Source organism: Oryctolagus cuniculus, chromosome 11 (assembly GCF_051225735.1).
Source record: "Oryctolagus cuniculus isolate XC-2025 breed Fujian yellow rabbit chromosome 11, ASM5122573v1, whole genome shotgun sequence".
NCBI lineage: Eukaryota > Metazoa > Chordata > Mammalia > Lagomorpha > Leporidae > Oryctolagus > Oryctolagus cuniculus.
The window spans coordinates 58,065,377-58,082,503 of NC_142877.1; the positions used below are offsets into that span (position 1 = coordinate 58,065,377).

The following is a 17,127-nucleotide window of genomic DNA, read 5'->3' on the forward strand; positions in this document are numbered from 1 at the left end:
AGATATAAGAAAAATGTTCATTTATTGATACTTTATTATTTATTTATGCTGCATTCAAATTTTTAAAGTTTTGATTAACAAGATTTTCTCTGTACATATGTTTTTGTTTCTTTTGGGAAAATTCTAAAGAATATATTTTCTAGTCACATAGTAGATATAGTTCTAATTTTATAATAAATAGTGAAATAGTTTTTCAAATTGATTTTCCATGTGAAACTCAGGAATTCTCTTTAACTCATATTTTTCCTGTACTTGGTATTGTTATGCCTCTTGATATTCTTATAAAGGTTTAAATGTTTATTCTTATAAATGTTGATATTCTTATAAATGTTTAGTAATATCTCAGTCTTTAGATCTTACTTGCTTGATGACCAGTGATGTTCAGTATTCATTCTTCTTCCTTTGTGAAATATCTGTTCAGGTTTTGACCATATTTTAGTCAGGCTGTTTGTCTTTTTTTAATTTTTTAATTTTTAAAGATTTTATTGGAGTCAGCGCTATGGCATAGCAGGTAAAGCCACCGTCTGCAGTGCCAGCATCCCATATGGGTTCCATTTTGAGTCTTGGCTGCTCCACTTCCAATCCAGCTCTCTGCTATGGCCTGGGAAAGCAGTAGAAGATGGCCCAAGGCCTTGGGGCCCTGCACCCGTATGGGAGACCCGAAGGAAGCTCCTGGCTCCTGGCTCCTGGCTTCAGATTAGCCCAGCTCTGGCAGTTGGGACCATTTGGGGAGTGAACCAGTGGATGGATGATCTCTCTGCCTCTGCCTCTCCTTCTCTCTCTATGTAACTCTGACTTTCAAGTAAATAAATAAATCTTTTGTAAAAAAAAAAATGTATATACTTGAAAGGTAGAGTTACAGAGAGAGGGAGAGACAGAAAGAGCGGTCTTCCATCCACTGGTTCACTCCCCAATGGCTAGAACTAAGCTGATCCGAAGCCAAAAGCCAGAAGTTTCTTCCAGGTCTCCCATGCAGGTGCACGGTCCCAAGCACTTAGGCCATCTTCCACTGCTTTGCCAGGTGATAAGCAGGGAACTGGATCAGAAGAGGAGCAGCCAGACCCGAATCGGCACCCATGTGAAATGCCAGCACTGCAGGCAAAGGCCCAGTCCACTACAACACAGCGCCAGCTGTTTGTATTTTCATTTGTAAGCTGTGTATGTGTATCAGTATATTGATGAGAATATGTTCTATTCCTATCTGAAACTTTTGTCAAATACATTTTATAAACATCTCTCAGTATGTAGTTTTTATTTCATGTTTTAACAATACCATGCGAGCAGAAGATCTTAAATTATGTCTATTATTTACTTCCTTTTGTTTTTATTGTGTTCTTTTTTTAAAAAAATTATTAACATAAAGAGAACAGATTTCATTCATTTCATAGGTACAGTTCTAACATGATAACCATACTTCCCTGCCTAGCTCTCTCCCTCCCTCAAGGCCCCTACTTCCTTCCCTTCACTTTTTTCTTTAATTTTTGCAAGGATTTAATTTCAATCCCCTCCATAATCACAGCTTTAATTCACCACATGCAATATTCAACAAGTAAAAAAGTAGGAAGACCACAGTTCCCAGGAGTATAAACAAAGGCTAAAACAAAAATGATACCACATGATGTCCATTTCATCCCTACACATTTTTTTCTGTATTGTGTTCACTTTTTTCTATACATATGTCTTATTATTGCAGCTCCATTCATTAAAGACTTCTTGTTTTATCTATGTTTGCTTATGTCGCTCTGTTTCAGTATACACAATTCCATTACAATAAGTTACTTGCAATGTTTATCCTCTCAATTCAAGTTTATATCATCAGTAATCAAGCTTTTCTTATTTTTTGTAATTTCCATTTTCTTTGTCTTTTGCATAATTTTTTACAGATAATTCCCAGGTACTTAATGTTTAAATTGATGTTGTAAATAGCACTTCAAAAGCTTCACGTTCCAAACTCTCAGAGATGGGACACATATCCCAAATTTTACACATACTGACCTTCTATCCTTTCCTTTGCTACACTTATTCATTCCTGATTTTTCTTCATTTCATGGACTTCTTTTGGTATATAATTATGCTATATACCAAGGAAGAAAAGTTCTTTGCCTATTACCTTTGCTTTCATATATTTTTTCTAGCCTTACTGTATTTACTAGGAATTCCTATGGATTGTTGGATAATAGTTGTGCAGTAGTTATTTTTACCTATTTTGTGATTTTAAGGAAGAGTGTTCAGGGTTTCCTCACTAATGTATAACATGAGCAGAATCAGTTTGGTTGTTAGTTTTTAGTAGAATCTTCCTGGGCATCATTTGATATAATATGATGACATTTTCCCCCTCATCCCTTTCATAGGGTACTTATATTGACTATTCAAAACTCTTTTGCATTCTAGGGATGAATTGCACCTGGCAACAGTATATTATGCTTTCTAAATAGTGTTGAATTTCAATCATTAATATCAGTTGAGAAGTTAGTGGCTTATAGTTGTTTTACTTGTATTATAGTTTCATATTTGAATTTCAGCATATTGCTAGTTTCATAAAAGAAGGTAAAAACTGCTCTTCAGTTTTCTGAGAGAATGCATAGACTTGATGATACTTCATGTTAAATACCTTGCACTAAACATTTCTGCTTTAGAATGATTTTAACCACAAATCCATTTTTTAATAGTTGTAGGATTATGCAGGCTGCCTAATTCATCTTAGTTGTGCTTTGGTAGTTTTTTAAAAATCAGTTCTTTCATTTAAATTTTCAAACATATGTATATTAATTCCTTATGGTATTCCATTACTATTCTTTTAGTATCATCAACCATATCCTTTCTTTAATTCTTGATCTTACTAATATATGTGTTGTCTTTCTTCTAGTGTTTTGTTTTACTTTGTTTATCAGTTTGTTGAGAAGCTTATCAGTGTCACTCATCTCTCACAAAAATTAAATTTGGGGATCATGCATTTAACCCACTTGTTAAGACACCCATGTGCCATGTCAGAGTGCCTAGATGTGAGTGCCAGGGCCTGCTCCCAATCGTACCTTGTTGTTAATGTGAACCTAAAAGGTATCAGTTGGTGACTCAACCAATTCGGTCCTTGCCATATTGTGCCCAGATTGAGTTCCCAACTTCTGGCTTTGGCTAACCACAGCCCTGACCATTGTGAATATTTGGGAAACCATTGCAATCTCTCTCTCTTATTCTCTCTCTCTCTTTCCCCCCACCCCCGTCTCCTTCTCTCCCACCCACCCTACCCCCCCCATCTCTCTGCCCCTCAAATGAAAGTAAATAAATATATTGAAAACAAAGTTTTGGTGTTGCTGATTCTATTGTCTTCTTGGTTTTAATTTTACTGATTTCTGGTCTTTATTGTTCCTTCTTTTGGCTTATTTGATTTTATTTCTCTCTTTGGTTTCCACTTTGTTATCACTGAAGTTCATGTATTTCATTCACGTTTAAAATTTTTAATTTCCATTCTTCTTTTCAGATACTCTGGCTTTGACCTTTTACATGCAGCTCGCCCAGAACATTAATGGTAGCTATGAGAAATCACACAACAGTAACAACATTCATCTTGCTGGGACTCACAGATGACCCAAAGCTGCAAGCTCTGCTTTTTATCTTTTTGTTTCTGATGTACGTTCTGAGCATAACTGGAAACACGACCATTATCATTCTCACTCTGACAGATTCCCATCTTAAATCACCTATGTATTTTTTTCTGCGAAACTTCTCCTTTTTAGAAATCTCATTCACAACAGTCTGTGTTCCCAGATTCCTGTACAGTATATCAACTACGGACAACACTATTACTTACAATGCTTGCGCCAGTCAAATATTTTTTATTGGACTCTTTGGGGCCACAGAGTTTTTCCTGCTGGCCGCCATGTCCTATGACCGCTACGTGGCCATCTGCAAGCCCCTGCACTACACGACCATCATGAACACCAGGGTCTGCCTCATCCTTGTCATCTGCTGCTGGATTTCTGGGTTAGTGATCATCATCACTCCACTTGGTATGGGCCTCCAGCTGGAATTCTGTGACTCCAATACTATTGATCATTTTGGTTGTGATGCATCTCCTCTTTTTAAGATAGCATGTTCAGACACATGGTTTATAGAGCAGACTGTTATTTTTTGTGCAGTGTTGACTTTCATCATCACACTAATAGGCGTGATGCTTTCCTACGTATTTATTATCAAGACAATTCTCAGATTCCCTTCTGCTCAGCAAAGAAGAAAAGCTTTCTCCACCTGCTCTTCCCACATGATTGTGGTCTCCATCACCTATGGCAGCTGCATCTTCATCTATATCAAACCTTCAGCCAAAGAAGAAGTGGCCATAAATAAAGGGGTATCTGTGCTCACCACATCTGTTGCTCCTTTGTTAAACCCATTTATTTACACCTTGAGGAACAAGCAGGTAAAACAAGCTTTAAATAGCACAATCAAAAAAATTGCATTTATCTTACACAAGTAAGAGCACTCCAAACCTGGGCAATTAAATGAAAATGAAAGATAAGTTCTTAACATTTTCTGGAATCCTATTTAGTTCAGCCAAAGGCTAACAACTTTCTGATCAATTCTTGAAATCATGATTTTCAAGCTAGTTAGCTAAAATAAACTTTCTCTTTCTTTGATCTCAATCAGAATTATTTCCATTATTAAGAAATATGATAATTGACTTTCAGAAAATAAAATATTCCTTCATTTCTCACTTAGCTTTTCTGCTATTAAAGCATAAGAAATTGCAGAGCAGACCACACTAACTTTGAGTCCAGCCTGGAGACCTACCAGCAGGCAAGGGTACCCATCTAATCCAATGGAAGAAAAGCACGTGTCCTTCTCTCAATGCCCCAAAAGGTTGCCCAGAAACTGGTGGGGAGAAGGTTCTGACAATTTGACATCAGCAGAGGCTTGCAGCAGCTGCTGTGCAAACATGTGACCAGGAACCATTACCACAGGGGAAAAGCCATGTTCCCCAGTGACTTTGAGTATGACTGGGAGGGTTGAAAGGGTACTTGGCACCCATGTAGGACTGAGAGGTGCCCCCAGCCTCTCAACATATCACAGGCTCTGGTGCTCAAACCGCCAAGGTGGGGCACCCACAGGCAGCCGGCTCTGGAAACATCTCTGCTTTCTCCAAGGACGGGGCAGATCCTGTGCACCCTGTGACTGTGGGAGCCTAGTGTCCTGTGACTGTAGGAATCCTGTGACTGTACAATAGGGCCCCATTGTAGCTGGGTTTCTGGGCAACCACTGTGTCTGGTGGCAGAGGCTCAGAGCTCCCTGATTGCCTGGTGTGGGTCACCGTAGAAGGTCCCATGTTCACACTGAGGACAGCACAGACCCTCTGTGTGGTTCATGGGCTATGTGGAGGGGGTGCTGCCCACTGTGAGTTAACCCCACTCATTGCTCACCTTGAAAGACAGGGGTGAGGTTCTGATTATGCCAAAAGACATGAGCATGCCCTATCCCCTGCAGACAACAGAGGAGATTTACCATACCCAACATAGACACTTGCTCCACCTGGTCCCAACATGTAACCCTGGATACTCGCACCACCCAGGAGCACTGACCAAAGCTCCTTGGCCACACCCAGCACACACCTCTGAGAATTCCCTGAAAGAGCAGAAGTCCACTAATCCGAAGAAGTATAGTTCAGAGATAGAGGCGAAACCAACAAGTATCTCCACAAAAGCCTAAAAATAAATGCAGCAATTCAAAAAACAAGAATAAGGGAGACAACATGACTTCCTCCAAAGGAACACAAAAAGCACTTGAATATTAGCATGCCGAGATGAAGAGACAGATGAAATGCTAGAACAGGAATTCAAAAGAAGGATTCTGAGTAATCACTCAGAAGCAATGAGAAGCAAACTCAAGCATTAAAGAAATTCATACATGACATAGATGAAAAGTTTTCCCATGAGATTGAGATTTTGAAAAGATATCCAACTGATATATTAGACATTAAGAATTCACTATGTCAAATAAAAAATACAATGGAAAGTCTTAACAACAAACTTGGTGAGGCAGAATACCTGAGCCAGAAGACAAATCTTTAGAAATATCACAGTCAGACCAAAAAACGAAGAGGAAGTTAGAAAAGTGAAAGCAATGTTCAAGGGTCAACACCGTGGCATAGTAGGCAAAGCCTCTGCCTGCAGTGCCGGCATCCCATATGGGTGTCAGTTCATGCCCTGGATGCTCCTCTTCTGATCCAGCTCTCTGCTTATGGCCTGGGAAAGCAGCAGAAGATGGCCCAAGTGCTTGGACCCCTTCACATACATAGGAGACCTGGAAGAAGCTCCTGGCTCCTGGCTTCAGATCGGCTCAGCTCCAGCCGTTGTGGCCATTGGTGTAGTGAACCAGCAGATGGAAGATGGTTTTTTCTGTCTCTCCCTCTCTCTGTAACTCTGCCTATGAAATAAATAGATTTTTTTAAAAATGCTCAAGATATATGGGATACTATCAAATGACCCAACATAAGGGTCTTAGGAGTTCCTGAAAGTGTGGAAAGAGAGAATGGATTAGAAGGCCTATTCAGTGAAATAATTACAGAAAAATTTCCAAATTTGGAGAAAGAAAGGGTTCAACCAAGTACATGAAGCATATAGGACTTCTAAAAGACATGCCCAGAAACAATCTTCACCACAATACATTGTAGTCCAACTTTCAACAGTAAAATATACAGAAAAGATTCTAAAATGTTCATGAGAGCAAAGCCAGATTACTTTCAAGGGTGTCAAATTAGACTCACAGCTGACTTCTCATCAGAAACACTTCAGGCTAGGAGAGAATGGCAAGACATAGACTAGGCCTTAAGAGAAAAAACCTGTCAACCCAGAATACTGTATTTCACATATACAGATTTTTTTTTTTTTTTTTTTTTTGACAGGCAGAGTGGACAGTGAGAGAGAGAGAGAGACAGAGAGAGAAAGGTCTTCCTTTGCCGTTGGTTCACCCTCCAATGGCCGCCGCTGCAGCTGGCGCACCGCGCTGATCCTGGCAGGAGCCAGGATCCAGGTGCTTTTCCTGGTCTCCCATGGGGTGCAGGGCCCAAGCACCTGGGCCATCCTCCACTGCACTCCCTGGCCATAGCAGAGAGCTGGCCTGGAAGAGGGGCAACCGGGACAGAATCCGGCGCCCCAACCGGGACTAGAACCCGGTGTGCCGGCGCCGCAAGGTGGAGGATTAGCCTGTTGAGCCACGGCGCCGGCTCTCACATATACAGATTTAGCAACACAGTGACACTTCCACCCAACCCACTCTCCCACCCGTGCCTGCACCTTCCTCCTCCTTTCTCTTTTATTCCCTCTTAGTTTGCATAATTATCTATAAAAATTTTATAATGATCTATAAAAATTTATAATTTGTTCAGTATACTTTATACTCTGAAGATTAACCCTACACTAAGTATTCAACAAATAGTAGGAAGAAAAAAACACTGTTCAATAGAAGAGACAAGAGCTGTAAATAATAATCGAATCTCAGAATGTTGATTTCATTCTTATACATTTTTTGATACTCTATTAGTTACCTCAGATCAGGGAAAATATATGATATTTGTGTTTTGGGTATTGGGTTATTTCACTGAAAATACTGGTTTCCAGTTGCATCCATTTTGCTGCGAAAGACAGGATTTCATTTTTCTGCTGAGTAGTAGGGAATTGGAACATTTATCACTGCTGATGGGACTCTACAACTTAGTTCAACAACTTTAGAAGACAATTTGCATTTCCTCAAAAAATTAAATATACATAAAACAATTGACCCAACAATTTTACTGCTTGTTGTCTATCCAAGGTAAAATATATATACAGACAAAATCTTGAACCGAAGTATTAAGAGTGGCATTATTCATAAAATCTCTACTAATGGATTAAATACTAAATAAATTATAACATATAAATGCAATTAAACTTTATTTGGTGATAAAAAGAATGTAAAATGATACATGTTATAACATGAATGAACCTTGAGAACATGCTGAGCAAAAGACAGTCCTGACAAAAGGCCACACGTTCTATTATTTCAGAAGTCCAGAATGGCAATTCCCCAGAGTCTGAATAAAAGTTATAGATCGCCAGCAGCTGGGGACAAGCAGGAATGGATGTGATGCTAATTACATTGTTTCCTAAACTGAGAAATCTGTTCTAAAATTAGTGGTGAGAATTGCAAGATGCCATAAATAAATAAGTACAAGTAGTATAATTTAAACTGTATAATTTTACAAATATTTTTCATAAATTGCATAAATGTATACAGCAAATTGTATAAATTTGATTATATAATTTAAAAGGGTAAATATTATGACCATCTCCCTTTAAAATAGATATTTATTTTTAATAACTTTATTATTTTTCAGCTTTAAAATTTAACAATCTTTAACACTATTTTGCAATATTTACTTCACAGGTAGACATTGCCTGTGTAGTATTTTTTCTTGAAAATATGGATTTGTTTTTAAAATGAGCTACTGCTACATATAACAATTTCAAATCTTTATACTAAGGGAAAGGAACCAGACTCAACGCATACATATATATTACCATATATTAAAAATCCCCAAAAATAATGTTCTGGTAATAAATGGAATCAATAATGAAACCAAAAGACCTCTGATGAGCTGGAGCTGGAGAAAGGATACAGACGCGACAGGAAGGGACAATGATGGGGTGACAGAATGTTCTATCTTGATTGTGGAGCTGGTTACAGAGGAGTAGATGTCTGTCAAAACTTGTCAAACTGTGCAGTAAAATGGGTACGTGCTATTCTGTGTAAGTTATTACTCAAAAAATCTGCAACCTAGGCTTACCTCAGATCTGTCCTTGATTAGATTAAGTGAGCATTCCCGAGACTCTACAAACATAAAGAACAATAATAAAAATGCTCACTCATGGCAGGAGTGCATCTACAAGGGTGCCCTCGTCTGTGTGGATGGAAGGGAAATTCTAATTACTTTTTACCACATCATTAATGTAGTCCTAAAAGTAATAAAATAATTGGTTGACAAAATTTTGCATTTAGCAATTATTCTGATAATATGCTAAAATAATCTAAACATAGGATTCTTATGAAATTTGTTATAATTAAGGAAAAGTGGGAAAAAATCTAAAATTATTCATTAGAGACTAAACAAAAAAGGTATCCAAGTAGATTTAAATTTAAAATAGCATGTGACAAACTGTCTACTTCAATGTGTTTTCTTAATTTTATATTTATGCATTGTTCAATATTACATGTAATATATATGGGAAGAGGGAAAATATATATTGCAAGAGGGAAAATACAGAATATATTCCAAAATATTAGTATTTGTGACCTTTTATAAAGTTCTTTTCCTTGTTTTTTGCCCTGTATCTCTGCTTTTCTTTATCAAATGTCTCAGAAATATGTAATTTCCCTATACATGCTTTTAATTACTTTATGTGATAGAAATTAAAAGAAACTGGCCTAGATGAGATTTTTTTTAATTAGATTCCAATTGATTTTTCTTCCAGTCCTGTTTTAAACTGTTGTCTGACTCAGATACTTTCTCCTGTCCCTGAGGGCTTCGTCCTCACTAATAGTATCCCAGATTTGATACTTTTTTTTTTCTCCAAGTCCATTCCACAGATGATTCATTAGTTACTTTTAAACCCAGGTGACCAAGGACTCTGTTTATTAACTAGTTGCAAAACTGGCAAATAAAACAAACCTCAAGCTTGAAATTGAAACAAACCTCTCTGAGCAAACAAGTTTGGAGCTTTGATTCTTTCAAAGCTACCAGGCGCTCCTTTTACTGGTATTACGCTCCAGTAATAGAGCATATAAAAGAAAGTTACCTGGGCTTATGACAGCACAAGTTTGTGCAATTACCTGAGGGTAGAATCCTCAGTCTCTGCAAACTTCTATACCAGTGGGCACAGGTTCAGGTGGAAGTCTAAACATTGCTTTCATTTTCACCTGTGTAGCCATAAGAACAATTGTTTCTGAACAACTCATCGAGGGAGTTTGACATTAACTGCCAAAAGTGTAAGTAAAATAAATTCTGAAATTTCAATTATATAACTCTTTTATGACATTGAGTCATATATGTCTCTTAGGCAATGGATTTTTCTTGCTTGCATAAAACCAATAATTGTAAATTTCCAAAGGGATATTATAGAAATGCCATTTTTAGAATGCATTAAATTGGATAGTTTGTGTTCATTGATGTGATCATTTTTGTGCAACAATACATAGGAAGCCTTTAAAGAAGTATAACTTGAGGACCATGAAGACATAATAACACCACCTCAACCCACCCCCCAAAAAACCGACAACTTAAGCAACACTGCATCAGCTCACAAGAACTTAAATCTTAAAAATTTTTAAATAAAATATAAGCAGGCATCAGTCAATGATATTGAGGTCAGTTCACTATTCAATATCTATAATATCAGAGTTCTCACAGAAGTACAGCTGTAATGATTCTGTATCTGAATGCTCCTCAGTGAGCAGGGCTACAGTAGTTACCACAGAGAAGCAATACTCTCTCTCTACCCAGGGAGAAAAGCAGACTAGAGGGGAGAGCCAGCTGCAGAAATGCATGCTCTGCTCTCAAAGTGACCTGGTGGAAGTACAGGTGGGCACCTACATGGCATGGGGGCGTCCTAGTCCTCAGGTAACCACGGGCAAGTCCTTGCACCTCCTGTGTGACAGTGACCCTAACTCCTGGACTTACCTCTGCAACTTACACACATGGTTAGAGCAGGCACAGGCCCCCGCTCAAGAGGGAAGGAATGTCCTAAAGTAACATCAGGACACTGAAGCCCTTCACATAACACAAATATTGAAGCCTCCAGGAAATCCTGCAGGGAATTTACTCTTGGAAAGTACTGATTCAGTTTTTTTTTAACATTTTGAAAAGTTGGTGCAGTGCTTTATGAGCATTAGTGGAGAAGCAGAAGGTACAGAAAATAGCACCACAAATATAGAATGTGGAACTCCCTGGCTTCTGATTTTGCTACTCTGTGGAATGATGCACCAGTGTAGGAAAGCAATGTCAGCAACCAAGCTCTCATTCATCCAAAGGCAGTTAAGACAGGAGAAGAAACAGTGTTTTCAGGAGTGAAGGTAACAGCAGTGAGCAGAGGGTGCTTTTTCATAAAAAAAAAAAAAAAAAAAAAAAAAAAAAAAAAAAAAAAAAACTTCCTAGCAAATACAACCAAACAGTGAAAAATTAGAATACAGCAAATTAAATAAGAAATGCAAAATTCTATAAATTTTTAGATTCATCTTAAATTAAAAAAATCCAGCTTCATCTACAATTTTTTACTTAAATCTTTGTTATTAAGTTCAGGGGCACTGAAAATTAATATATGGCACTGTGTGACACAGTTTTCATTAAAAACATCACTTTGGTTTGTAAAAAAAATGTACATTTTCCATGTTAAAATTGGGATAAGAATTGCTTGCTCCGATTAGTACCCCATCAAGTATCTGAGTTTTCTATGTCCTCAGAACAGATGGAACTGGAGTTTGTTGCACAGAGATATGAAAAGAAAGAGTACCAGATAAAAACTGAGCCCAGAGAGATCATTCATGCAAAGTGATAAACTCAATACCTGGTCAAACTTACCTTTTGAAGATACAAGTCTTTTGGAAAGAAAGACAGGTAAGTGTGGTCACTTCTGTGTTTCTGGTATATGATAGCACTTCAAAACATTCATGGAAAATGAAATAAAAATGTTTCTTTTGATACAAAAACTTTTTTTGAAACACATCATTTTTTATAATACATGTTTTTACAGACATTTAAAATATCTTTAATATTTAGCCATATTCTGAAAACCAATATTTGTGGATCTGAAGCTTTAAGTCAAGATACTATCTACTAAGAATACACTTGTTAAATTATGGAATATTCAGTCTAACACTCTCCCAACCGAGCTATTTTCACTTTGTGTTTCTATGTGGGTGCAAACTGTTGAAATCTTTACTTAATATATGCTAAACTGACCTTCTGTATATAAAGAGAATTGAAAATGATTCTTGATGTGAATGGAAGGGGAGAGGGAGTGGGAAAGGGGAGGGTTGCAGGTGGGAGGGAAGTTATGTGGGGGAAGCCGTTGTAATCCATAAACTGTACTTTGGAAATTTATATTTAGTAAATAAAAGTTAAAAAAAAACTTTAAAAAAAGTTATGGAATCTAAGAGAAGAAACTGAGAAGTTTATGCACAATAGAGACCAATATGAAAAAAAAAATACCCAGAAATTAGAAATAAAAAGGTAAGAAGAAAAATGTATGTGATGTTCAGTTATCAGAGAATGTAATAAACAGTATATGGTCAAAAGTAAACAGTCCACATAGAAATACTTTTAATTTTCAGAAAAACGGAATTTAAAAAATTAAAGAAGACCTTTGGTAAACTTCAGCCAAAATGTTTCATTAAAGTGGTTTGGGCAAAAAATCTAATTACAATAGGGTATAGAAAGAATGGATTGTGACAAAAGAAAGAAAAGCCATTGTGGACCAAGGTTTTCAAATGCTGAGACTATGTGTATTATTTATTTGGAGCTAGGCACTGTTCCAAACAATTTTAGATATAGAGAAAGAAATATAGATATATAGACATCCACATGTAGAGTTTAATTTTTTAAAAGTAGAATATAAAGGACACAGATTTGGGGTTTTTTTCCCATTTTTAAATGACAAAATTGAATCTCAGTGAAAGCAGACAATAATTGAAAGTGTGATTGCATTTGCAACCTTATTCTTTTGTATGTAACTGGCATTGGTACTGAGAAGTTAGAATGTGTTACTACCTCAGTTATATAGATTGAAAGGAAACAACTGTGACAATGTCACTCAAGCCTATGAATGTCTCAGCAAACACATTGTAACATTCTAAATAATGTTCTCATCCAAACAGTTTTTTCTGCAAACTAGGCGCTGCCTACAAATTTTAGACAGAAAGAAGAAGCAGGGTGAAGGTGAAAGGACATGAGAAAGTTTATAATAAAGCGTAAGTTTAAAAACGAGTGTTAATGCTACAACTCAAAATCTTAAGCAATGGATATCAAAAGCTTGTTAGAGTAAACTTGCACTATTGGTGTTACTTTCACAGTTTATCAATAACCAAATTCAATCAGTTGAAGATGTGGCTGTAGAACTTAGGAAACAAAAAAAATGATAATACAATCCCATCTGCAAATAAACTGATACAAAATGGGAATTTAAAACATTGAAAAAAGGACTTTTAATATGTTGGGGTAGAGTATACATTAAGTATTCTGATTTTCAAATATCCCCTAAATTATCCCACAAAAAGTCACAGTGAAAACTGTGCTACTATTGTGATGGTATTATTTATAAACTAACACATATTGTGTGTCCTACAGTTTGGCACAGTTTGATGAGCAATTAATTATTGCTGGCTGATGTTAACACCAAGCCCCTCATAGCAAATATCTGAATTGCATATGCGGATTGGGTAGGAGTCAGTTATGAGAAACCACACAGTCACAACGTTTGTCTTGCTGGGGCTGACGGATGACCCCCAGCTGCAGGCTGTGACTTTCATCTTTCTGTTTCTCACCTACGTGTTGAGTGTAACTGGCAACCTGACCATCATCTTCCTCACCTCCATACATTCACACCTGAAAACGGCCATGTACTTTTTCCTACAAAACTTCTCCTTCCTAGAAATCTCATTTACAACGGCTTGTATTCCCAGATACTTGTACAACATATCAACCGGTGACAGAACAATCACATACAACAACTGTGTCATTCAAATGTTTTTTATCGATCTCCTTGGTGTCACAGAATTTTTCCTCCTGGCCATCATGTCCTACGACCGCTATGTGGCCATCTGCAAGCCCCTGCATTACGTGACCATCATGAGCAGCCAGGTCTGCAGGAGACTCGTCCTCTGCTGCTGGGTAGCCGGCTTCTTGGTCATCCTCCCACCCCTGAGCTTGGGCTTACGTCTAAAGTTCTGTGACTCTAACATCGTTGACCATTTCATCTGCGATGTGTCTCCCCTCCTGAAGATCACATGCACAGATACACGGTTGATAGAGCAGATGGTCATGGTCACTGCTGTGCTGACCTTCATCATGACCCTGGTCTGTGTGGGTCTATCCTACATATACATCATCAAGACCATTCTACGATTCCCCTCAGCCCAGCAAAGGAAGAAGGCCTTTTCCACCTGCTCCTCCCACATGATTGTGGTCTCCATCACCTACGGCAGCTGCATCTTCATCTATGTGAAGCCCTCAGCAAAGCAGTCAGTGGCCACTAACAAGGGTGTGATTGTGCTCACCACCTCCATCGCACCTATGCTGAACCCCTTCATCTACACCCTGAGGAACAAGCAAGTGAAACAAGCCTTCAATGACTCAGTCAAAAGAATTGCTTTGTTCTTAAAGAAGTAAGAGAATATACAGGCACAATTGTTTTTTCCCAACATTTTCCATCCACAGTTGGTTGAATCCAAAACTCTGGAACCCATGGATGTAGTAGGATGACTTCCTTTGTTATATATTGTAAACCAAGGAAGAAGAATGGCTTTGAGACACTGGCTTGGTCTGAAAGGTAAGATTTAAATCCTGAAGTCATAATGTTGTTGTTGGTGTTTATCTTTACACTATAGCAACAACAAACAGAGCAGTTACTCTTCAGAAAATCACTAGAGCCCTATTGTTTTGCATTCTACAAAAATAATTTTAAAAATTGGCACACCCTCAGATCCCAAAATGGTGGACACTGGATTACATGTATACATTGTGCAAGGTTCAGTCAGGAGTGTATATTTAGACTTTCAACCATTTATCATTTCATTATAGTGAAAACATCCAAAATTCTAACTTCTAGTTTTCTTATATAGAAATATATACTAAATTAACCCTATATGTTGTCATCATGTAAAAGTACATATATGGCATGCCATTTAACATAAGCATTCATAGAAATAAATAATTTAAATATTTGTTGTATTGAAAACAGTTTATATTCAATATCATTCTTCTAAAATGAAAACATATCTTATCATAAACAATGAGGGGCCAAAATTTTAAACAAAAAATAAATGAGGTCAATACATTAAGTACATTCTGTTTAGGAAGTAATTAAAATTGAAATTGCCTATGAAATCCAATACAGAACTGAATATGTGAATATAACAAATGTTGAGGTTCCTAAGAAAGGCCAATGGAATCAGGGAAATGAGCTTAAGAAGCCACTGGCCACGAGCAATGACCTTCAGTGGAAGCAGAACTCTGTCAAGTATAGGACCCCGAAGTCACAGATGTCCCTTCCATCCAGGCTTGGTGACATGCTCCATTCCATCAGCTGCTTAAGGTTAGTCCATGACCAGGATGGTTACAAAACAAAGAAGGTATTTTCTGAGGTGTAAAAACTTACACTTCTTTGTTGTATATAACTCCAAAAGGGGAAGAGAGTAGCCTGGGACACTGTTGGTGGAAACACACATTGGTACAGACTTTATGGAAAGCAGTGTGGGGACCAGCACTGTTGTGTAGCAGGTAAAGCCACCAACTGCAGTGCATAGCATCCCATATGGGCACTGGTTGAGTCCCTGTATCTTATCAGGAGCACTACATGTGCTAATATGTGAAATGCTTAGAAAAGTACTCACTCAAGATTTTTTTTTAATTTTTAAATAATCAAGATAGGCATGAACTAAAAGAGAAAGTCTTCCAAACTTCGTATGACTCCAGGAATAAGTTAATAGACACTAAAAGGCCTGTTCTCCCCTTCATTGTTGGATTGGGGATTATTATCATCCCCCAAAGATGGGGCAGTTGTCCAACATGTTGGAGAGAGCAATGGTGAAACTGATAGGAACCAGGATCCGAGGAGCTGGTTTTCCTAGATTCAAGAGGAGAACAACAGGCAGGCACTGTGGCCCAGTAGGTTAATGCTAAGCCTGCAGTGCTGGCATCCTATATGGTTGCTAGTTCTAGTCTTGGCTGCTCCACTTCTGATCCAGCTCTCTGCTATGGCCTGCGAAAGCAGCAGAAGATGGCACAAGTTCTTGAGCCCCTGCACCCATGTAGGAGACCTGGAAGAAGCTCCTGGCTCCTGGCTTCAGATGGGCTCAGCTCCGGCTGTTGTAGCCATTTGAGGAGTGAACTAGTGAATAGAAGACAGACCTCTCTCTCCCTCCCACTCCTTCACTCTCTCTCTCGCTCTCGCTCTCTCTCTCTGCCTCTGCCTCTCTCTCTCGCTCTGCCTCTGCCTCTCTGTAACTCTGCCTTTCAAATAAACTTAAAATCTTAAAAAAATTAAAATAAAACAATGTGGTGGTTCCTAAAAGCAATTAAAAATAGAATCCTAAGGGCCAGTACTGTGGCAGAGCAGGCTAAGCCACTTCTAGCAACAGTGGCATGCCATATCGGAGTGCCTGTTCAAGTCCCAGCTGTTCTGCTCAGATCCATCTTCCTACTGATGCACCTAGGAAGGCACTGGGTAATGGAACAAGTACTTTGGCCCCCGCCACCCACATGAGAGAACAAGGTGGAGTTCCTGGCTCCTGTCTGCAACCTGGCTCTGGTCGGGCTGTTGTGGTCATCCAGGAGCTCTTTCTGTCTCTCCCTCTCTGTCAATCTGCCTTCCAAGTAAATAATAAAAATACAACTTCCAAAAAATCTTAAGTGTAACTACTAGTTAATATTATTTTGAAGCTGCTGGCTTACTCTATCATTTTCCAACAAAGTCTATGTTTTCATTTGAACATCATTAATTTTTATTTTTCACAGGAGTTTTATCCTAAATGATTATTGTAATTTCTTACATAAATGTTTGTAGTGATTTCTACACTACACTGATGATGGCCATCCATGCCACAGATGCATTCCCTTATCCATTTGAACAAGATGAATTATTTAGTAATTAAAATATCAAATAGTTCAATTTATTTTTTATTTTTTTATTTTTTTTTATTTTTTTTATTTTTTTTTAACTTTTATTTAATGAATATACGTTTCCAAAGTACGAATAATGGATTACTATGGCTTCCCCCCCATACCGTCCCTCCCACCCACAACCCTCCCCTTTCCCACTCCCTCTCCCCTTCCATTCACATCAAGATTCATTTTCGATTATCTTAATATACAGAAGATCAGCTTAGTATACA

At 37.9% G+C, this 17,127-nt stretch overlaps 1 protein-coding gene and 1 pseudogene across 1 annotated transcript; both read left to right on the forward strand.

The window, feature by feature from the left end:
* Positions 1 to 3,523: 3,523 nt before the first annotated feature.
* LOC127491028 (olfactory receptor 6C2-like) lies at positions 3,524 to 4,496 on the forward strand (annotated as a pseudogene).
* An 8,972-nt stretch (positions 4,497 to 13,468) lies between these two features.
* On the forward strand, positions 13,469 to 14,883 carry LOC100344217 (olfactory receptor 6C2-like). The gene has a single exon (XM_008256594.5). The coding sequence runs from the start codon at positions 13,469 to 13,471 to the stop codon at positions 14,402 to 14,404; it is 936 nt and encodes a 311-aa protein (XP_008254816.4). The 3' UTR covers positions 14,405 to 14,883.
* The last annotated feature ends 2,244 nt before the right edge of the window (positions 14,884 to 17,127 follow it).